This window comes from Sciurus carolinensis, chromosome 17 (assembly GCF_902686445.1).
Source record: "Sciurus carolinensis chromosome 17, mSciCar1.2, whole genome shotgun sequence".
Classification (NCBI taxonomy): Eukaryota; Metazoa; Chordata; class Mammalia; order Rodentia; family Sciuridae; genus Sciurus; species Sciurus carolinensis.
The window spans coordinates 4,648,627-4,672,076 of NC_062229.1; the positions used below are offsets into that span (position 1 = coordinate 4,648,627).

The 23,450-nt window shown below is 55.0% G+C and overlaps 1 protein-coding gene across 1 annotated transcript in view; it reads left to right on the forward strand.

Moving 5' to 3' along the window:
* Nucleotides 1-6,564: 6,564 nt before the first annotated feature.
* Nucleotides 6,565-23,450, forward strand: part of LOC124968983 (rho guanine nucleotide exchange factor 18-like) — a 34,698-nt gene continuing 17,812 nt past the window's right edge. Inside the window, exons 1-3 of the mRNA XM_047531811.1 lie at nt 6,565-6,723; nt 13,100-13,280; nt 22,726-22,850. Coding sequence (XP_047387767.1) covers nt 6,565-6,723; nt 13,100-13,280; nt 22,726-22,850 — 465 coding nt within the window. The remainder of the gene's footprint in view (nt 6,724-13,099; nt 13,281-22,725; nt 22,851-23,450) is intronic.

Consider the following 23,450-nt stretch of genomic DNA (forward strand, 5'->3'; position numbering starts at 1 on the left):
CTGAAATTCAAACCATGGGAATTGACTGATGCCGCTAATCAGGACTTTCCCCTTCTTATCAGCACTCTATCCAACCTCAGGAAATCTTTTAGGCGAAAGTCATTGTCCGTAGGTAAAAGAAAGAATACAGTGTGATTCCCTTCTTATCTTCAGTTTCACCTCCATGGTTTCTGTACCCACAGTCAACCACGTTCTGAAAATACTCCATAGAAAATTCCAGAGATAAACAATTCGTAAGTTTTAAGTTGCACGTACTTCTGCGTAGTGTGATGAAGTCTCATGCTGTCCTGCCCAGGGTGTGAATCAGCTCTGCCCAGTGTGTCCACACTGTATATGCTACCCTCCCATTAGTCATTTAGAAGTCATCTTGGTAATCAGATCAACTGTTGCTATATCAAAAAAGCTCAAGTTCTAGTAACCTTTATTTTACTCAATAATGGTCCTGCAGCATGAGAGTATGGATGCTAGTGACTTGGATATGCCAAAGAAGCTGCAAAGTGCCTCCTACTCTGTCTCCCTGATGACCTCATTGGAATCCTGGTCAAAACCATCTTCCTGTATTCACACCAACCCCCTGAACTAGAGAATTTCAATTTGGTCTCCAGCCCTGGTCCAACTGAACTGTCCAGTCCCAAAGAGAATGAGAAAGACCCTGTCACGAAGACTGGGAGGAGGATACAGCCCTAGAAAAGGGACAAACAAGTGTGAAGGCCCTGAGCTGGGACAAAGGGCTGTTGAAGGACAAAATGCTAACCTGTGAGGCTGGAGCACAGTGGCCCGATCTGTTAGGAGGAAGGCCTTTGTGGCTGCTTTGTCCTAGACCTGGCAACAGCCCAAACGCAGTCAACGTTACCATTGTTACGACGGTGTCCTAAGAGGTGGGAGCCACTGTAGCTGCCCCGGAGGTTGAAATTTGGGAAGTCCCCTGGCCTTCAGATGCGGCCACAGTACAAACAGCTGCCGTGGGAACCTCTCCCAGGCCTGGTTCAGGAAGGGCCCGTCAAGGAAGCCAACTGTCCACAGCGTCATCTTCCTCAGATCCTCCAACATGGCCCTGGGGTCACCCACCTGCCAGGAAGGCAGCTAGAGATTCATCACCCCCTTCCCGTGCTCCCAAGAACCCCCCTGCCAGGTGACAGCTGACTTTCTCACACAATAACAGTGTGTGGGAAAGGAATAACCAAAAACAGAGACTATTCAAAACTCATTCAAACTCTCGCATCTATCAGACATGTTTTATGTACTGCAATGAGGGCCGCTAAGGCAGGCTTCCCAGGAGCAGACGCCACCCAATGGGTGTTTGTGCCAACCAGGGGTAGCGAACCCTGTGACAGGGAGCAAAGACCTTGAGACCAGGCTCCCCTGGCAAGCACCACCAGCTCCGAACTCCTGGTCAAAGATGGCTCAAGTGGATAAAAATATATGACTGCAGTGGCATGCAATTCAGTGAGAAGGCCAAATTCACTTCCCCAGCCCTGGACTTGGCTTAACCGAGAGAACATGGTGTGGTATGAGTGACAACCTGGGAGATGAAGATGAGTGAAGGGAGAGTGACAGGTAGGTGTAATGACAGAGGACTAGAACCATAGATACATTAGATAGATAGATGATAAAGATAGGTGATAGATAGATAGAGGAGATGAATGGATGGATGGATAGAGTGGATAGATGAGTAGATAGATGGATGAATGGATGGATGGATGGATTTGATGAGTAGATGGATGGATGGATGAACAGATGAAGTGATGAGTAGATGGATGGGTGGGTCAATGGATGGATGAATAGAGCAGATAGATGGTGGGTGGATGGATGGATGGATGGATGAGTAGATGAGTGGATGGATGGATGAATGGATGGATGGATGGATGGATTTGATGAGTAGATGGATGGATGGATGGATGGATGGATGAGGTAATGAGTAGATGAATGGATGGATGGATGGATGATGAGTAGATGAGTAGATGGATGGGTGGGCCAATGGATGAATGAATAGAGCAGATAGATGGTGGGTGGATGGATGGATGGATGGATGGATGGATGAGTAGATGAGAAGATGGATAGATGAATGGATGGATGGATTTGATGAGTAGATGGATGGATGGATGAATGGATGAGGTGATGAGTAGATGGTTGGATGGATAGATGAGTAGATGAGTAGATGGATGGATGGGGCAATGGATGGATGGATAGAGCGGATAGATGGTGGGTAGATGGATGGATGGATGGATCTGTAAATTAATGTACTGATAGAGCTGTAGTGACAGGTATACAGGAGTAGACATGTGTACACAGATAGATGTGGTATATATCTCTATATATTTATGTGCCTACCCATCTCTGCCTGTGCTGCACCTCTCCAGAGCATAGGTGTACAGACCTGTGTCTCTGTACCTATCTCTATCTACATGCAATATCTACCTCTGTGTGCCTCTGTATCTGTGCATGTGTGTGCACATGTGTGCATATCCACACACATACACGTGGAAGGCAGCCTTCCTTGACTCGTGGCCCTGTCCTCCAGCAGCCTCGTGCCTCAGTCTCCAGCCTCCCGCCTGCTTCCATCATCACACCTTCCTCTCTGACTCCGCCCCTCCTACCTCCCTCATTGACCACTGGCACTTCATCTGTACACATTTTGTGAAGCATGAGTCCAGCTGCGTGAAGGTCTCTGAATTCACCCTTGCCTCAGGGTCCTGTCTGACCCCCTGGAGCTCCTGAAGAACCTCACAACAGGGTGTCTCCCCCTCAGCACCCTCATCAGCCAGAGTAGCATCACTGTCCTGGGTGTGCCTGGTGCCCGGTGCCTTGTAACAACGGGAGCAGCCCTGGCCTTGACCTACTGGAGGCCAGCAGCACCGACCCTTGCAGTGACAACCAGAAAGAATTCCAGGCCTGATCAGTGTCACTGGGAGGCAAAGGCACGCAGGAGAGAACCCTCAGCCTGGGTTCAGATCATGCCACTCTGGTCGTGCTCAGGATTCTTGCACCATGACCTCCAGGAAACACCTGCTGTGCAGCAGACAGGACTGCTTTTCTTTCCTTAGTCCCCACCTTATACACAGGGACCCCTTCCAAGACCCCCAGTGGAGTGTGGGACATGAAGAGCAGACCACGAGGGACCACCATACTACGGTCCAGTGTCCTGACTGAGTGTTGGTGGGCGTCTTTGGCGAACATCCCGGTTACTCTCCCCAGATCCAGGAGCCCCTTCTAAGAACACTATTCTACTCCAGACAGCTATGGATGCCTGTGGGGACCGCCAGGAGGGCTCAACGCTGCTGGGAGGACTTCCCTGCTCAGCATCCTGGTTCTCTGAAGGTGGCTTCGGCTCTGGGGGAGGCTACGAGGCTGAGCGGAGGCCGGGAGCTGTGAGGGAGGCAGCCGGTCGAGCGCTGCCCTGGGTCTGCGGCATCCAGACACCCCTGGGATGAGGCTCCCAACTCCAACAGTCCACACGGGCCTCTCGCATGGCTGCACTTGGGTACACGCACGGGACACGTGTGTTCCCATGGACACATTCAAAGACAAGCCCGAACGTGCATTGACACATCAGTGAGCACACACTAAAGGCTGTGCTGAAACCTCCCTGTGTAAAAACACAGAGAGGCCCCGGCACACGTGGACATCTGTGGGGCCAAACGCACACAGCTGTGCCCCGATTCACTCACACGGGGCCACAGGCTGCTCAGGGACGCGCGTGTGCCCACCTGCTCTGACGACGTGCACGGGTGTGCACTCAAGTGTGCGTCCCCCTGGCACATGCAGCGATGCTCAGACCCACCGTGGACAAGCACAGGGGTCCTCGTGGCCCCCGCCTCTGTCTCTACGGCCAGGCTGTACACACTTGTTGGATTCATGTGGACCGATGTCTGCTGAGCACCACATGTATACCTGGAAGGGGATCCAGCAGGGGCTAAGTCAGCTGCATTGTACTCTGGGGAGCACTCAGAATGGAGGGGAGCCCAGGACTCCAATCCAGTCTCTAAAGAGCCCAAGTGGCCAGAACCCAGGAGGATGCCAGCTTTCTCAGGCTCTCCTGGCATGAGGGGCAGGCGTGGGGCAGACTGGAACGTGGTCTGCAGACAGGTGGCGCTGGAGAGGGACTTCCACAGGACACGTTCTGCATCCCTCCTTCCCTACACTTGTTGGGTCCAGGTGCCCCGAACACGGGTCCTCCAGCCCCCACCCGGGCCTGGAGTTCCTGAGCCCTCACCCGTGGGCACCGGCAGGGTCTGAGTCATGGCGGCTTGGGAAGAGAGGGCGCTGCGGCTGTGACCCCTGGTCCACTTGCTGGATACCCTGCCCTTCCTCCCAGGTTCCCAGAGGCTCTGGCACCAGCTGCCCTGGAGGAAAAGGAAGAGCGTCAGCCGAGGGCATCCTCTGCCCTTCGGGCCGGTGCTGGGGTGGGGACCTGATTCCCAGGCTTCTCCTCCAGGGTGACAGGAGGAGTGGCTGGGAAATTCAAGGCTCAGGAAATGCAGCTGGCGGAAAGGGAGTAGGGATGCTACACCCACAGATGGCGGGAATGGAGGCCGCAGGTCCACCCTGCTGACCCTCGAACCTGCCCGGGTTGTGTCCCTGGAGAACCGGCTGAGGACCGAGCAGCTCCCTTGCTGTCCACACCCCTATCAACACAAAGACTGGCTCATTCTGCCTCCTGAATCTCCCTGCAAGTCACCCACTTTCCTCTCTCCCATGCCTGGGCCCCTGTCCTGTTCCCCCTGAATGACAGCAGTGCCACCTCTCCAACCTCCAGGATTCACCCCCTATTCATTCTCCTCATGCCCAACCACAGGAACTTGCTAACACCAACTCCTGACCTTGCCACCCCTCTGCATAAAGCCCCCATGGCTCCCCACTGCCCTTGGGAAGAACCTAAAACTCGTTGCCAACCCAAGTCTTCAGACCCAGCACACAATGGCCTCTGATTCCAGCTTCCTCCACTGTGGCCAGTCCCCGTCGTGGTTCACCTTGCTGCAGGCAGGGGTGTCACCTGGGGATCTCCCTGCCTCACTCCTCTGCCCGGTGTCTGCGGGGCATCACTTCCTGATGAAGCCTCTCTGGACTCCCAAGTCCGGGGCCAGGAGCTGCTCCCCTGGCTGGTGCATTACTGCACCCTTACCTGTCAGTCGCCTCAGTAGACTCGAGCCCCCGCCTGACCCACATCTGGTGGAAAGAGACGCTCAGCAGATGAGAGCCGAGTCCTGTCTGGGGCCATGGGTGGCAGACTGGCAGCAGGAGTGACAGCCTGCAGGTCCCAACCACTGTCCATGACAGGGGGCAGCGGGGGCCACCAAGGACTTACCAGCTGCCCTGCACCGCTCACCCAGAGCTGGACACAGGTGGCCCTGCCCTTCTGCCCTCTTATTTGAGATAAATTTCATGGGCCAGAAGAACCTTCTGACATGAAATGAAGCGAGGCGGGCACAGAAAGCGTCCCCTCTGACTCTCTCACAAGCAGAAGCCACAAAGCTGGGCTTAGAGGAGCCCAGAATAGGGAGGGGAAGAGGAAGGGCCACCAAAATACTGTACTGAGGAGGGGGACGTTCCAGTGCCCCGTGGCAGGGGATGGCTACAGTCGGCAACTACTTATTGCACAGTCGGTAAATAAGTAGAAGAGAGGAGTTTGATCGATTGTTAAGGAGACGAAGTGCCACAGCGTACATTACAACCAGTGTACATCGCACACACGTTCCAGGATCGCCCTGCACCCCATGAACATGTACAATCATTACGTCATGGAATATTTATTGACTACAAAAAAAAAAAAAAAGGAAAAAAGAAAGTTTTTCAGTGGTGCCAGGAGAGAGCAAAGCCTAGAAGCTGAAAGCTGGCGCTGCTGTGGTCAGGAGCGTGGATGACCCCGGTGGCAGAGCTCACAGCCTCTGGTTGCCAGGTGATCCTGACTTCTAAAAGGCAAGGTTAGGCCCAGGCCTGCCCTGCCTCTCTGTACCCGCCAGTATCTGGGGAGGCCGCTGCTCCCCGAGACATCCCTGAGCAGGCTGAGAGCTCAGGGACGCCCGGGCTCAGCGCTTCCTGTGACCTGGAGCCAGAAAGGCCGAAGATGGAATGGCAGGAGTCTCGCGGTGATGGGGGCCCGGCCTGGCAGGGACGGCCACCCCGCTGCTGGGGAAGCTGCGGCAGGATTGCTTGAGCCCAGAAGTCTGGGGCCAGCCTGACCCGCAAGGAGAGACCGCGTCTCAAAGGAGGGAGAAGATGGCGCGGCGGGAAGGATGGGCCGGGCATGGCCCCGGGAGCCCGCTGTGTCTTCCTCAGGCCCGCGATAGACAGGTGTCCACCTCCCCGGCCAGGAGACTCCAGGAACTCTCAGGGACGGTCAGAGTGCGCAGCGCGGTGTACGGTCTGGTGTACGGTCTGGCGCGCGGCAGTGACTGACAGCCTGCCCAGCACGCCTCCCTCAGCACGTCCTTCGCGAGGCAGGCGCTCTGGGGTCTGCACGCAGCGGCCCTGGGCGCAGCGCATAGAGTCTCGCCCCCCACCCGCGCCTCAGTTTCCTCTTCTGCAAAATGGCCGCGGGGAGCCCCACCGCCCCGCACGATCGAGATGACGCGCACCACGGAGAAAGCGCTCAGAGAGCAGCAAGGCCCTCGGGAGTCATCGCCAGCCCGGAAGCTGCTCTGGGTCAGCTCGCCGTTGGAAATGCGCAAGGAAGCAGCGCCGTCCTTCTGTGGACGTGTCCTTAGGAGGACTCTGAGTCCTCGGGTATATTAAGATGTGGTTTTCCTGTTGAGGCTCTGAAGCGCCTGTGGTTTCCCTGGGAGTCCAGCAGCAGGGGAGGGCGAGTCCCCAGAGAGCAGTGGCCTCAAGGAAGGGCCCAGCAGCCCCAGCCCTGGGGAAACCAGGCCTTGAGGACTCAGAGTCCACTAAAGGGCCACTAAGCAGGGTGACCACACATGGCCAAGAAAAACACAGGATGTCCAGTCATCAGGTGACCCTATCCCCAAGACCAGAGGTGTACTGAGAACCCTCACTTGTCTGAGGATGTCTCCTGCATATATGTAGGTCTGTTGTTCTAATGTGCATAGGTGCTGTTTTATTTTTTAAATACAAATGATTTAATGACATCAATTAACTACTCTTGGATTTAACTAGTGCATGCATGTGCACAAGAGCACACATATGCACTCTCCAAGTTAAGCACTTGAAAGAAGACCAGAGGAATACTCCAGCAGAGGGGACTGCAGTGCAAAGGCCCGGGGGCTGCAAAGAGGCTGGCAGAAGAAACCATGGGAAGAACTATCCAGTGCCTGCAGTGTGCCAGATACAGTTCTGTGCCCTTCTCCTGCTCCTCTCCTCTAATCCTATGACATGGGAATACTGCCACATTCAGAGGAAGGAACTCAGCAGGTAGCTATCCCACTGGGGTCACGCAACAGTGACTGGCAAAACCAAGAGTTGAGCCTGGAGGCCCACGCTCCTAAGCCCTGCAGACGCGCGGGGTGTTGTCAGCTGCAGCGGCAGCCCGAGTACCGTCAGTTTTCTGATGTTCTAAAGGGACCTGAACACAGGGAGAAACCATCACCAATCAGAATGGCTAAAATGAGTAGATGACAGTACTAAGTGGTGACAAAGATGTGGCAAATCGGGACTGTCAGATATTGCTGGTGGGAAGGCAAGATCGTGCTGCCACTTTGGAAAAAGGTTAAATGTTTCTTTTTATCTTTTGGTGGGAGGGGATGCTGGGATGAACCCAGGGCATCTTGCATGCCCAGCATGGGCTCTACCACCGAGCTACATCCCAGCCCCTTAAATGTTTCTTACAAAGCAAAATGTACATTGGCCACAGAATCCAATAGTCCCACTCTTGTATATTTTCCCAAAAGAAATGAGAATTTACGTTCACATAGATTACTCAGCTGAGACATCCCCAGTGGGGATACTCATACCTAGGTATAATTTAGGTGCATTCAGCAAGAGAGCCTAACCAGCTGTGGCCCCGGAATGATGGAGAACCAAGAGACGAGGACATGAAGGGAGCCTCTGGCCCACGGAGCAACCTGCGCATGTGCCAGGTGAAAGGAGCCAGACGCAAAGGCCACAGGACAGCAGGGTGCCCCTTACACGCTGCTCTGGAAAAGGCAAAACAAGAGACAGAGAAAAACAAATCGTGACTGCCAGGAGCAGGGGAAGAAGATGCCTACGAGAGGAGAGCAGAGACTTTGGGGCAGCGGAGTGGTTCCATGTCTTCATTGTGACTGTGGATGAGCCAAACTCACAGAAATGAGGGCTAAGAAGATCGGATCTTCCTATGTGTAAATCAGACCTCGATTCTGAAAACTCAACAGAAGGGGAAGCTTTATGCTCAGAAAACGGGACCCTTCTGGGCATCTTCTCCCACGTGGGTCTTAAATGGAGTGGGATGAAGAATCTCAGCTAAGTCCTACAGAATAAAGTCTCTTCACACCGGATGACCAGAGCAGAGGGACCCCGCTTAGGGGTGAACTTTCATGGACGATGCCCCCTAAAGAGGTTTCTGCAACATGACCACGTGCACAGTACCCTTTCTCTGCATCTCTGCTAGCAGTGGGTGTTATCACTTTGTAATGCTTTGAATCACTTTATTTTCATATATTTTTATGACAACTGCTTAAAAACTTTTGTTCAACTTCTATAAGTTATTGGAAATCATGGACAAATTAAACTGGTAGAATTTCAAATGAATCTTCTAATTTCCAGGATATTTTCAACCATAACAAGATGACAAGCAGATACATGCTTTCTCTTTTCCTTTGTGATCGTGATTGCCGATGGCTTTGATGTGAACAGCACATTGTTACTAAAATTTGCACCCTATGGGGGCTCCTGAGACTCTATTTTCACACATTCTTTGACTCACAGTAGTGTTCATTATAGACATGATCGTTGGTGTCCTTTCTCAGTTTTCTATTGAAGTCACCTTTTTCTTGTCACTGTGTGAAAACTCTTTACATAGGGTGGTACCAACACTTCTTAAACAACCAGCTGATCTTTACTTATATTTTATAGTATTTTTCTCTATAATAGTATTTTCCCTAATCATTTATAAAACTATTTCCCTAAGTGTGTGTGTGTGTGTGTGTGTGTGTGTGTGTGTATACACACGCACACTAACTTGGCCAAATTATATGGTTATATTGTGTGCATGTACAACTGTATAACAATAAATCCCACCATTGTGTACAACCATAATGCACCAGTTAAGAAGAGGAAAAGAAAGATGATATACTTTTTTAAAATGTATATTTCTGTATTTGCATTAGTGGCTTCTGAGTTTCCTGTCTTAGTTTTTCAAAATAGCATGTTTTCAACTCTAAGTTATAAAAATAGTCTTGTAAATTCCTTCTAAGATCTATATTGGCTTATTTTACACATTTTATCTTTAGCCCATCTGGAAATTTGGGGGTGTGCCCTTCACAGCACAGAGTATTTCACTCTCCCGCGTCTCTATGTGGGAGACGGAAGGGTAGACCAGGGGCCACCTGGGCCTGGCTAACTCAGGCCTCCCCTGGCCCCAAGTCCTGGGATCCCATGCCCACTGGTTTTTCTCCCTTTGGTCTTAGCAGGTGGGAGCAAAGCCACGGGAAAGTGCTGCTCTCTAGTGGCCACATCGATGATAGCAGTTGGAAGCAAAAAGAAAAACCATCCTAAGAGTGAAAGCAAGGGCCTAAAGAAAGCAAGCACCACGGACTCGTGGATCACGTGGTCCATCTCTACAGTGGAATATCACTCAGTCATGAAAAGGAAGTTCTGACATGGGAGTGCCTCCAGGACACTGTGCCGCAGCTCTGTCAGCCAGACCCAGAACACACCCTGCAGGCCCCACCCAGAGGAGGACCCTAGAGTCGGACCCAGAGGCAGGAAGCAACATGGTGGGAGCCGGGCTGGGAGGAGGGCAGGGCTTGGGGTTGGAGGGGACAGAGCTCCAGCTGAAGAAGATGAGGAGGTTCTGGAGATGGGGTGAGGGGCTGCACGGCCAAGGGAGTGGACCCAATGCCACTGGACCATGCGCCTAGGAGAGTTCAGATGGTGGGTTTTACCACCGATGCAAGCAAGATGGCATCAGGCATTTGAAGGGGTGGGAAGGGACCAGGTGCGTGAGGCTGAGGGCGTGGTCCCGGATTCGGCCTCCAGGAGGCCACTGGAGATGCCATTATGGCCCATGGGGCAGGGGACAGAAGCCAGGGGACAGGGTTGGGGTGTGTGGCTGGGGAGCGTGGGCAGCTCCCTCCAGCAGTCCTGTGCTGCCCTCCGTGCTGCCCCGGCCACACAGCCTCCTCCTCGCCCACCCACTCCATCCTTCCTCCCAGCCTTTGCCCTGGCCTTGCTGGGTCGCCTCTCCCCCAGATCTTGATTCACATGCTCCGAGCTTCTGGGCGTTCGGAGCTCAGCTCAATGGCCTTTCCTGACCTTGCTGACTGAAGCCGCAGCCTCCCCCACCCAGCCAGTCACTTCATGCTGTTTACTTCCTGCCCCAGCAACTCGGCCGTCTCAATTCACCTCCCGGGGCTGTTTCCTGGTTCACGTTGGCCTCCTCGCTGCACCGTGAGCTCCTCTTGGCAGCAGGTGTGTCTGTCTTGTTCACTGGACAGTGCAGGCATGCAGCAGGTGCTCAATAAATGTGCGTGGCATTAAAAATACAATCCATGGGTCATGGAATGCACGTGTGCAAATTGTGCTGTTCTGCATCCCCTTCTGTCCCGTGCAGGGCTTGGGTCTGTTCTTGTGGATGGTCCTGTGTATGTCCCTGAGGATGAGTGTGAAGTTCTGTCAAAACAACCAAGCTCTTAGGTGTAAAGATGACGCGCTAATAAAAGAACAGGCTTCCCGCCTCCAGGGAAGCCAGGAAGTCCTCCCTCACTCAGCCATCCTCTGGGAAAATTAATGCTTGATGCTTTAGGTCCTTTAAGAACATCTGCCTCAGGGGCTGGGGAGATAGCTCAGTCGGTAGAGTGCTTGCCTTGTTAGCCCAAGGCCTTGGGTTCAATCCTCGGCACCCATTTAAAAAAAAAAAAAAAAAAAGTCTGCCCCTCTGCACAGGACCAGGGAAATGACTGATTACCTACCGGTGCCCCAGAGTTTAAAAATAAGCTCCAACTGACGGCATCACTGTCTCTGTTCAGAGGCCTCTAGTTCTGAGTGTTTGTCCACGGGTGTTGGGGTGCCCAGGTCCCCTGGGGTGTGTGTGAATTTGAGTCCATGCATGTGTGTCGGCACGTTCACTGTGTGTGCGTGTCTTCTGTTGGTCCCATGTCCGGGAGCTGGTGTGTGCTCGTGGAGCTGGTGTGTGCTCGTGGAGCTGGTGTGTGCTCGTGTGTGGCCCTGTGCCCAAGAGCAGGCGCGTCTGGATCTGGGTCTCCCGTGTGCCCCTCTGTTGTTCCGCTGTGTCACATTTCTAGGGGCCCACGGGCCTGCAGCACCCATGGGTGCCCGGGCTCCTACACGCATGCGTGTGCACTTACACCAGCCTCTGGGAGCCCTGGGCCTGTGTGTTCACGAGTGACTCTGGGTGTCGAAGTCCACGGGTGCCGGCCTGTGTGCTGCCAAGCCCTCAGGTGGCTCTCAGGCAGCGGTGTGGGCTGGTGCGTGAATTCACACCAGCTCCCAAGGGGGTGAGCTCTCCCACCCTGGCCGATCTCACACCTTCATGTGGGTTGCTGAACACGGGACAAGATGTCAGCAGCACACAGGTCTGGGGAACACCTGGAGCCTCGAAAACACATGACCCAGAAAAATGCAGGAAAAAGCTGGGAAGCAATTAACATTTTTATTGTGGCAAAATAAATACATCCTAAAATTCACCACCGTGACCGTTTTTAGTTGATTAGCATTAACACATGATGATGGATGCTTGATGAATATTTTTAACCTTCACTTATTTTTTTTAAGGTCTGGTTGACAAATAAAAAATTATGGTATACATTGTAATTTTTTTTTTTTTTACGGGGCTGGGGACGGAACCCAGAGCGTCGTGCTGGACAAGCGCTGACCACTGAGCCACCTGGGCTAAGCCAGCGTCGTGAACACACCCTTATGCCGCACATATCCGCCGTCTTCTGCCGTGAGAACCTGGCAGACCCCCTCTGGGTGACTTTCGGTATCTGACACGCTGCTGGGCGGAGCTCCCGAGCTTGCTGCCAGCTGAGGCCCTGAGCCTGTCTCCCGGGCCCTCCCAGGCCCGCGTGCTCAGATCCCATTTAGAAGGGACATCACGCTGCATTTACAATAGGATTTATTCCACTATGAGGTCATATTCCTAAAATTTCTAACGAAGGCTGGACTTGACTCCGAATTCCCGAGCACTCAAGCGAGGAGCGGCTCCCGCGGCCAGCACGGGCGGCCCTGGGGGCACTCAGAGCTGCGCCTGGGTGAGGCCTCCTGGGCCCGTGGGCCTGGGTGTGCGCGAGTGTGCATCTGCACTCCTGCGTCCAGATGTCCAGGCAGGTGTGCCCAGGTGTGACCACGTGCAGACCCAAACCGAGGCATCCCCAGGGCTGGGTCCCCGGGTGCGTCCTGTGCCTGTCTGTGTCTCCTCTGGGGCCTTGTGGTCCCCGCCTGTGTCCCTGTGCACACCTGCTCCATGCACGGGGCCTGGGCCACAGCCCGTGTGCGCCTCGAGTCCACGCAGGGCCGTGTGCACCACACGGCCGTCTGCACACGCTGCGCTGGGGCCCTGAGGGGGTGAGAGCGCCCCCCCAGCTCATACTCGGTGACGTCCAGGGGTGGATGGAGTCGCCAGGGCCAGGGTGTTCACCCAGGAGAACTGACCCACGAACGCCACCAGCCGGAGAATGGTTGTCAGGCCTTCCTAGCACACCACAAGACCCACGCGTCCCTCCCCGTGTGTCCTGTGTGTGTCAGAGTACCTGGGTCCCTCTGCAGACACGTGACGCCTGTGTCCCCATGTGTCTCTGCCTGTGCACCCATGTGCCCGGGGGAGGCCCCCATGCCCCGTTCCTCTTGAGCAGCTGGTTCCGCAGGAAGCTGCTGGGTGGGGTGAGGTGCCGAGCCTCCCGGCCCCCTCTCCGCCTCCCCACACCTGCGAGCGCGGGCCAGGGGAGGGTTTGCAGCGCCTCAGGCCCCTGCTCTCTGCCCTCCTCAGACCCTTGGTCTGCCCCCAGCTGGGGCCGGCGGTGGAGGAAGGGGAAGTTGGGGCAGAGTTGTATCATCCTGTGGCTTGCGCCAGGCTCTTGGGGCCAAGCTCCCCCAAGCTGCTGGGAGCCCTGGCCGCGGGCTGGTAACCAGGCCGGGTACCCACTTTGCTGAGAACCAGGATCCCTCTGGTAAGTAACCCCCCAGGCAATGGGGTCAGATGGACCCGTGGGGACAGAAGCAGTGGGCCTGGGGACCTGCCAGGTAGCAGGCCAATGGACAGGCATCACAGTCCAGCCACCTGCTTCCCATCCTAAAGAGGCCTGTGGCCCCGAGAGATGACGGGGGTGCTGGCGTCAGGAAGAAGCCACAGGGGAGGAGAATGGAGCCCCAGTAGCCAAGGAGAGTGTGGGGCAGGGGACAGGAGGCTCCCTCTGGCAGTCACCAGTCATGTCACTGTTCAATCTGCAGATTCTGGGTCCCCAACGGGCTTCCCTGAAACTAGCTCTAAAGGGGGAACCTGGGGACTCCAACTGGCACAACAAACTCTCCCTGGAGAATGGCATCGGACTCCAGCCCGAGCAGGGCCTTGCCCATCTTCTGGGATCACGGGAGGAGGACCACCCTCTCCCCAGCATCCTGGGGGGGGGGGGCTTCTCCTGGGGAGCCCCCCCCAGGCTCCATGGCCACCTTGGGGCACCTCTACACCAGCTGCCAGTGGGGCAAGGCAGCAGCTGTGGTCTGCACTGACCCTGGCCCGCCTGCTTCTCAGCTTCCTCCAACCCCAAGGCCACCGGGATGGGGCCCGCTGGGGTCCCAGAATGTGGCCCCAGAGCCAGGAGGGGGCAAATGTGGAGCTGAACGCTGGGACTGGGAAGAAAGGAACTGGTGAGGGAGGCTGTGGGTATCCGAGTGCCACACCCGGGGGGTGGCTCTTGAGGGTCCGTCCTCTGTAGTCCTGAAGAAAGGGCTTGACACCCAAGGAGGCTGTCCCCACCTCCAGCTCCCTTGTGACTGAGTCCCTCTGGGAGGGCTTCCTGGGAGAGGAAGTCTTTTCATGAGGTCTTGAAGAGCCAGCAGAATGCTGGTTGCAAAGCCCTCACTGTCTGGGCGGGGCTGTCTCCACAGGCCTCTCTGATGTCCCCATCAGAGGGCTGGACACACTCTGGTGCTCAGTCCTGCTGTTGTCAATACAATGATGACTGTGCCAGGCAGATGCGGGTTCACATCCCAGTTACCCTGCTTCTGTGTGTCCACCAGCAAGTGTCTCTGGGCTTCAACAGCTCATCCATAAACAGGTGGCCATGCAAGCTCATCTTGCATGTGAGATCTTGGTGCAGTGCCTGGCATGCCGTCCGTAGCTCATCTTTCCTTTTATGATCTGTTCTTGCGCCACAGCCCTAGGCCTGAGCCGTCCCCACCCATGCAACACTTGGGTGTCACCAGAAACTTTGGGTTGTGCTCAAGAAAGACCCGAGATGAGTCCCCATCTCTAAGCAAGTCCCATAGTTCCCGTTAGCCACAGCTACACTTTTTGTGGTTTCTTTTACCCGCAGTCAACTGAAGTCTAAAAATACTACGTATCATAAACATTTTAAGGGAGAGATCCCATTTGTATGACTGTTACCAGTCTATTGTGATAATTGCTCCATTTTATTATCAGTTCCTGTCTATTGTGATAATTGCTCTATTTTATTATCAGTTCCTGTTGTTAATCTTTGTGCCTGGTTTATAGATTAAACTTTATCTTGGGTTTGTATGTTGGGGGAGAACACTGGGTGCCTTCTGTGGATTCCGGAATCCACGGAGGGGGGGGGTGTCTTGGAATGCACCCCTGAGGATTAGGGGGACCGCTGCATCCCAGGGTGGGCTCCTTAAGATCTAGTGTCTAAGCAGGCCATCACCCATGGACCCTGCAGGAGGTCGGCTCTTCCTTGGCAGGGTGAGGTTTAGCAGCCAGGGAAAGCTCGAACCCTTGCCCTGGGTCCATGGGAAGAGCCTCTGGGCCCCCAAGGGAGAAGCAGCTGGATTGAAGTGAGGGACCAGAGACAGCAGAGACCCTCGTGGAGCTGGGGGTGGCTGCAGCCCCGGAGCACTGTGGGCTGAGAGCAGGCTGCTGGACGCAAACGGGGCCTGGCTCCGCCTTGCTGGGCGGGTCAGGGGAGGGGGCGGGTGACAGATGCTCCCCGGCTTATGATGCTGCGACTTACGATCTTTCTTTGGCTTCACCAAGCCGGGAAAGCGTATCCGTGCAACCCATGGGTGCGCTCGCTTGCAGAGGGAGCCTGCACGTCGCTACTCGTTAGGTTTTGAGAGACGATTTCGCCGACGGCTCATGTGAGCGATTCCTAGGCGGGCTGGGCTGCACTAGGGCGTTCCAGGGCCCCTCCGTGCGCAGGAAGAGGTTCTGGGGCTTCCGCCACCAGGGGGCAGCACTGCGCGCTCGCGTACACACCGCACACTGCACACGCACCACACTTGGGTACACACAAGATACACACATACAGAGAGACCCAGAAACCCGGGCAGACGCCAGAAACCCTCCCATACCACAGCACAGACCAGACACGGAGATGCATCCCGACTGACAGCACCGGCATCACACACACACACACACACACACACGCACGCACTACAGATTTCAAAACCACCTCGACCTGACATACGCTCCCACCCAGACAAGTCGACACCCAAGACTGACCCTCACCAGCCCAAAATACACGCTCTGTCCACGATACATCAATGCACTGTCAAACACTCAGACTGATACACACACACACACTCAGACACACACACAGTCTCCCTGCAGGACCCGGGCTGTGTGTGTTTCCTCCGGGTAATGTCTTGTCTGGTCAGAGGTCCAAGGACTGAGCGATGGGGGTGCTCAGGGCTTGGCCTCCCAGCAGCCTCGGGCCTCTGAGCCCCCCAGCTGGAAGTCCCAGCCCTCCTCCCCCAGTCCCAGGCTCCCATCAGCTGATGCGTCTGGCAGACCCCGCGGCAGTCTCCGCCCCTTGCTGGCAGCCGGGTCCTGGCAGGGATTCCCAGCCCAGCTCCCACCTCCGCCCGCCGTGCATCACACTCTCACACGAGGGCCCCATGGCTGGCTCGGCGCTCAACCACTCCTGGCCGGCCCTCTCCAAGCTGTGGCTGACGCGGTGGGCCTTCAAGAGAGGTAAGCGGCAGGCAGTGACCAGCGGGCACCATCCACCCAGGAAGGGACCCTGGGTGGCCGGCTCACAATCCCCCTTTTCTTGGCCGGGGAACAGACACTGCCTGAGCCCGCCCAGATCCCATGACCCCGGTTTGCCCAGGCTCCGGGGAACATCACCAACCCGCGGGCCCCCTCTGGTCTCAGAGAACACGTCTCCCTGGGCTCTGCAAGGAACTTGTCCGAAGACAGTAAAGTCTATAGGACGGTCCACTTTCTGCACTCGGCCACAGAATCCCCAAGGGCAGCCTGCTGACTTGCTGGGGGTCCCCGTGCCGTGGGTTCCTGGATCCCTGAGGACAGAAGGCTCAGGGTGGCTGCTAAACCAGGGCTCAGTTTACCTGTACAAGGACCTGAGAGGCCCCGTATCGCATCCCCCAGGGCTCGAGTGAACGGTTTTTACAAAGATCTTCCTTCCTCTGGGGGGAGGTTAGCTCCTGAGGATTACCAGGAGGTGTCTGAGCACCCAAGACACGGGGGGACAAGGTGATAGGAGCTGGCCAGGCACCCATCGCCTCCGGATTTCCTTATGGTCTGTGCCTCCACCCACCAACAGGAGTCCCTCCTGGTCAGGTCAGCTGCACGGCTCAGCCTCACCAAACCTGGCCACCACCGTCGAGTGAGCCAAGTCCTTGTTCAAGGTAGCTTGTGTTCCATGAAGGAGGGGGTGGCCATGAGGATCCCATAGCTCGTTCAATGCACAGACACTGTGCTGGGTCAGGGAGTAGGTGGGAGTGTCAGGGGACCCAGAGGCTATGACTGGGGCTGGAGAGAAATAGGGCAGGCAGGGAGCTGGGATGCAATAGAACAGTCACAAAGGTAGAAATTACTGCCAGTTGTTGAGCCTTCAGGATGTTGAGCTCGGAGAGGTTGAGTGACTTACTTAAGGCCAGGATGTTGAGCTCGGAGAGGTTGAGTGACTTACTTAAGGCCACACAGCAAGTACATGTTGGAGGATGTAGAATATGAAGTCAAGTCTGTTTTGGGGTCACCTTTGTGGTGGGTTCTGACCAGTACATAAAGCAACCAATGTGGGCAGCCCAAGCACTTGGGGAAGGTTTAAAAATCTGTTAGAGGATGGATTCCTGAAGAATCAGGGCATGGGCTGTGGATGGCCATGGTGTCTGCTCTGCTCCTGGCCACCCTGCCTTCCCACCCAGGCAGGTTGAGGCTGTGATCTACAGGCTGGCAGGTGGGGGAGTCAGCTGTGGGGACGGACAGTGATTCTTACACCCTTTTATGGCTGATGCTGCAGGGGCCGGCGGAGGCTGCCCGGGACCTGAACCCAGGCTGACGGGCGGCCCCGTGGAGACAGGCAAAGGGTGAGAGGGGGGCTGCCCCTGGCTGAGCCCCGTCCTGATCAGGCTCTGGGGTCCTCTGCTTTACCCCCGCCCAGTGACACTCCAGTGCCATCCCTTCTTCCGTAGGCCTAGACGGTGGGCAGAAGGGCCTTTCTGGACCCCTGGGAAGCTCCGCCACTGGCTGCCTGGGACCTCCGGAACTTCCCGGGGCAGTAGTGGGGTTGGACCTGGAAGAGGGGACTGAGGCCAGCGGTGAGGATCCCGTCCTGGCCACATGTTTCCCCCCTCCCCAGGGAGTAACGGGAGTGTTCTGAGGGTCATCTGGTGGCCTCCCTGCTGGACTTTGCCCCAATTCCCCCCCTTTTCCTTCCATTTCTGCCCCTGCAACTCCTCAGAATGCCACCTTCTGAGTGTAGCACATCGCTGCCTCTGGATGCGAACACACCACCTTCCACCCACTGTGGACCCGTCTGTCCACCCACCAGCCAGTCAAGCAGTCAACAATGCACCCATCCATCCACCCCACCTAGCCCAGCCACCGTCCTCCTCTCCAGCCAGCCCAACGTCCAGTGCTCAGCTAGCCGGTTGACTCTCCATCTACCCAGCCACCCACCCAATTATTCACCTACCCTTCTAACCATCAGCCAGCCAACCCAGAGTCCCTCTACCCAGCCAGGTAGACCTTCACCCCCCAACTACCCAGTCATCCATCAACCAACCAAACAGCAACTAGCCAGCCAGCCAGTTAACCGTCCATCACCCAATCAGCCACTGTCCATCCCTGCATTTATCCACCCATCTATCCATTCATCCTTACAGCACTGACTCTGCCCAACCCAACACAGCACAGGATAGACTGGTGGTTGCGAGTTCTTGTTTTGAATTCAGAAATATACTCGTTCAAATCCCAGCTCTATCCTGTACCAGTCTGGTGTGACCCTGGTAGGGTCAGTGTACCTCTCCAAATCTCCATACCCTGCTCTATAAAACAAGGACTCCCGGGACACTGGAGACAAAGAATGAGAAACCCCTGGTGGGTTTAGTCCTAGGTAGGCCCAGAGGAAGTAAGAGGTCCCTAAACACAAGATTTTACTACTGGATACCAGAGAACCCAAATTTACTGAGCCGTGGATTGCAGAGTCTGGTCTAGGAAGAGCAAGTCAAATAATGACAGAGCAAGGCCTGGGGAAGAAGGCAGAGCCACGCAGAGCCTCGGGCTGCACCTGCAGAGTCTGAGCTGCCAGCTTCAGGCAGGAAGGGTAGGAAGGAGGTGGGAACGGGACGGGGGGACACAGCAGAATGGGGAGCTTGTGAGGGAGGGGAGTTGAGAGGGAAGGCTGGAAAGAGCTTTGAATGCCATTCTAAGGAGACTGGTGCCTAAGGGGGTGCGGGCGGTGAAAGGGCAGTGGTCACCAAAGTGTCAGGCCAGGAAGATACGTCAGCTCCAGGACAGAAGGTGGACTGGATGGGAGAGACTAGTGGCTGAAGGTTAGTGGCAGTTGTGGAGCTCAGCCTATGACACTGGGATCAGGGCTCAGCCCATGACATGAGGACAAAGGTCCAGCCTCTAATAGGGCATGAGGACCAGTCTGTAACATCAGATTCAGGCTCAGGATGTGGCACCAGGATTAAGGGTCTGTCTATGATAGTGGGATTGGGGCTCAGTCCTCAGATGAGGACTCAGTCCGTGACACTGGGATTGGGGCTCAGTCCTCAGATGAGGACTTAGTCCATGACACTGGGATTGGGGTTCAGTCCTCAGATGAGGACTCAGTCCATGACACTGGGATTGGGGCTCAGTCCTCAGATGAGGACTCAGTCCATGACACTGGGATTGGGGCTCAATCCTCAGATGAGGACTCAGTCTGTGACATTGGGGTTGGGGCTCAGTTGATGACACCAGGAGTTATAGATTATAGGGAGAGATGAAACCAAGACGAGGACAGAGAAAAGAGAACAGAGTAGAGAAATGTCACAGAGGTGGAACTGGTAAGGTTGGCGTCCTGAGGGGTGAGGAAGTCTGGTGGTCTCCAAACTTCTGGCCTGCTCACCAGGAAGCTGGTGCAGTCTCACTGGTAAGGAGACGCAGGAGGAGGGAGATGATGGTTTGCAGTCTGCAGCCCGAGGCTGGTGTACCTGGGATTACCAGGCAGTGAGGACAGAGGCCACTGGAGACAACACCAGGGGCCTGGGACAGTCTGTCTCCAGTGTCAGAGCTCCATGTGTGACCTGAGGGTCAGGACCCAACCTGTGCCTGGAGTCAGGTTTCAATGTGGCCCTGGGATGGAAGCTCAGTCTGTGACAGGATTGGGGCTTAGCCAACTACACCAGGATCTAGGCTCAACCTAACAGCATGGACTGAGGAGGCATGGACTATGAACCAAGATCAGGGCTCAGTACACAACACCAGAACAGGAGCTCAGTCTATGACACCAGGTTGGGACTTATCTGTGACGGGAAGGCTGGGACTCCGTCTCTGAAAGAGGATCAGGTTGGTTGTGTCATCAGCTCGAACCTGGCTTGTTCCTGGGTCAGAAACTTCCATACAAAGACTCAGCTCAGCCCTGACCTTTGATACTTGGCCTGTGGATCCCAGAGCTTCAGGGTTCACTAGTACAGGGCAGGAGGGTCTGTCTCTGTCCTCTGAAGGACACCTCGGGCCTCCTCACGGCCCCTGCCCAGGGGACCCGACAGACCCTACTGGCCACGGCTGCCCCTGGGGGGCTCCTGACCCGCAGGGCTCCCTTCGGCCTTCAAGTCTTACCCCTCGCCTGTCTTTCCTCTTCCTCCGCAGCCTGTTTAGCTCCGACGCGTCCATGGCAGGGAATGCCTTAGCTTTGGGGTGGGGAGAGGGGAGCTTCTAGGTTTGAGGGGGACTGCAGGACCCAGAGGCTCCGACCTGCCGCAGGAGGCTGGGAGGCGGTCCTGGCGGAGGCCACAGCCTTCAGTGTGTCCCTCCGCTGTAGTGCACTGGTGCGTGGCAGGCCAGAGGGGCAGAGCCGCTGGGAGGATGGCGCTGGAGCCATGTCCCTCCAGGGCTTGGCTGCGGGCGCAGCTTTTGTAACTTTTGTTGAGATAAAATTCACTTACTAAACAATTTACCAACTTAAAGCGTACAAGCCCAAGGTTTTTAGTACACTCACAGAGCTGTGCACCTGTGAACACATCCTTTGTAGAATATTTTCATTACCCTAAAAAGAAGCTCATGAGCCGGCCATGGTGGTACATGCCTGTAATTCCAGTGACTCTGGAGTCTGAGGCAGGAGGATGGCAAATTCAAGGCCAGCCTCAGCAATTAAGTGAGGCACTGTCTCAAAATACAAAATAAAAATAAGAAAGGGTTGTGGATATGTCCCAGTGTTTAAGCACACCTGAGTACAATCTACAGTAGGGGGGAGAGAGAGGAGAGAGAGAGAGAGAGAGAGAGAGAGAGAGAGAGAGAAATTTGCATACCTGCATCTATTAACCTACAATCTCCATCTGACAGGGGCTCCCCTGGCCACCGCTAATATACTTTCTGTCTCTATAGAGTCACCTAGTCTGAACATTTCATATAAATGGAATTGGATAATGCATGGGTTTTGTGACTAGTTGCTTAGATTTAACATATTTTCAAAGCTCATCCATGTAGCAGCATAGACAGAATTCCATTCCTTTGTGTGTGTATTTATTTATAACTCTTTTATTTGTTCTAATTGGTTATACATGACAGTAGAATTCATTTCCACACACCGTACACAAATGGAGCATAACTTCTCATTCCTCTGAATTCCATTCCTTTTTACAACTGAGTAATATTCCCTTCTGCAGCTAGACTGCACTTGGTGTATCCATTCATCCACGGAGGGGCGTCTGGGTTGTCTCCACCTGGCTCTCGTGGATACTGAAGCTGTGAGCAATCGTGGACTGGCTTTTAGATGGAAGGCGTTTTCTATTCTCCCAGGGCATTTGGTAGGGGTGACTTGCTGGGCCACATGCTAGCCCTCTGTCTGACTGTTGGAGAAACTGCCAGACGTTTCCCACTCTCGTTCTTTTTGTACACATGCTCGCGTGCACACGACCCCTTCTCATTCATCTATTTACAAAGCGTGTTTATTTCTGCTTGGCTGCTTTCCACTGTTCTTGGTGCCTCCCAAAGGCCCTGGTAATTTTGCGTTCGTAACTTTACATACTTTTTTCTTAAAGAAGTCTCCCCAAATTGTATATGCATCAAGCCCCCAAAACTCCAGCCAGCGTTAATATACACACGGGGGAGGAGAGAGAGAATACGACGTGGGTGGGGACATCCCCAAGCCCCTCCCTCTGTTGGTCCCACCTTGGTGTGGGAAGGGGCATCTCCCAGCTCCCTCCTCTGCCCTTACAGTGGTTATGGGCACGTGGCCATGTAGTGAATCTTCCTGCCTTTAGAGAGCAAAACCCAGGGTATTGTAAATAAATACCCTGGTACAGCAGGACTGTCCTGAGCAGATGGGAGGTGAGATCTGCCCAGCCACGGGGAAGCCGAGCTGTAGAGTGAACAGGAACCCTTGCATACTTTCCAAATTTGTACGACCATTACTGGCAGGTTCTGGAAGGAACAGTCTGGTGGTCCCCAAAGCCCTTGTTTTCTCCTCTCCACTGCGCTGCCTGTAGGTCCCCAGAACTCTGGAACCTTTAGGACTCCAAGGTCAGAAGGGAGATGCGGGTATGTAAAAAGAAAGAGGCAGACTGAAATTCCACCATTAGAGACTCTCCTGCAACTGTGGGCATGGGGACTTGCCTTGGTCTACGGACCCTTAGGACCCTTAGCACTGCCAATCAAATGAGGGGTTTCTGCTGGAACATGCGTAATGAATCCGTTTCATCTCATGAACCAGCTTGGGTCAGCTGGCGATGGCTGCTCGAAAGAGAACAAAGGCTCAGCAGGAAAGAGTCTCCTGGTTGACTAGGAACATCTGCCACAGGCTCAGGATGAGGGAGGCAGTGGGTACAGTGGCTTCGAGGTCATTGGAAGATCTTTGCCAAAACCTCGACCCTCTTCCCACCATCCCGTCACCCAAGACGAGCAGTGGCAGGTGCAGAGCTCAGGTCCTGGCTTCCTCTGCCCTCCCAGTGAGCCCTCCCACCTTGTCCCTCCTTTCTCCACAGGCTCTGAGCCCAAACCATGCGTCCGAACCTTTGACTCCAGAGCTGCATCCTTGGCCACCAAAAGCAGTCGTGAAGCCTGGACACCTGAGAACCCGGATTTCTTCTCCACCATGGAGGACGAGCAGGCAGGTGTCCGGCTGCTGAGAAGGGCGGGCGCCGATGGCAACAGTGGCAGCTAGAATACTTGGTTTAGCACCCGCATTTTACCAGGCACTCTGTTCCTGGCCTCAGCGAGCTCCCGCTGAAGTATGGCACAGTGGCCACGTCCTTGTGTGACGGATGAGGGGACTGGAATAAGAAGAGGGAGGGGTGAGGGATGATGGGTGATGGATAGGTGAGTGGGGGGATGCGTGGCTGGGTGGGTGAGTGGATGGATGGATTTTACCAGGCGCTTTATGTGCATGATCTTAGCAAGCTCTCACTGAAGTGTGGCACAGTGGTTATGATCTTGTGTGACAGATGAGGAAACTAGAATCCTTTCTGGAATAAGAAGGGGGAGGGGACAATGGATGATGGATGGATGGATGGATGGATGGATGAGTAGGCTGGAAGGAAGGAAGGAAGGAAGGAAGGAAGGAAGGAAGGAAGGAAGGAAAATCAAAGCATCTTGGAGAGGGGTGCTGACGTCCCTCATTCCTGCAGTGACCCTGCTGACCTCGCAGCCTGCACCCTTGCCCTCCACTCTGACTTCCTCTCAGGAGCCTGTGGATGAGGTCTGCCTCCAG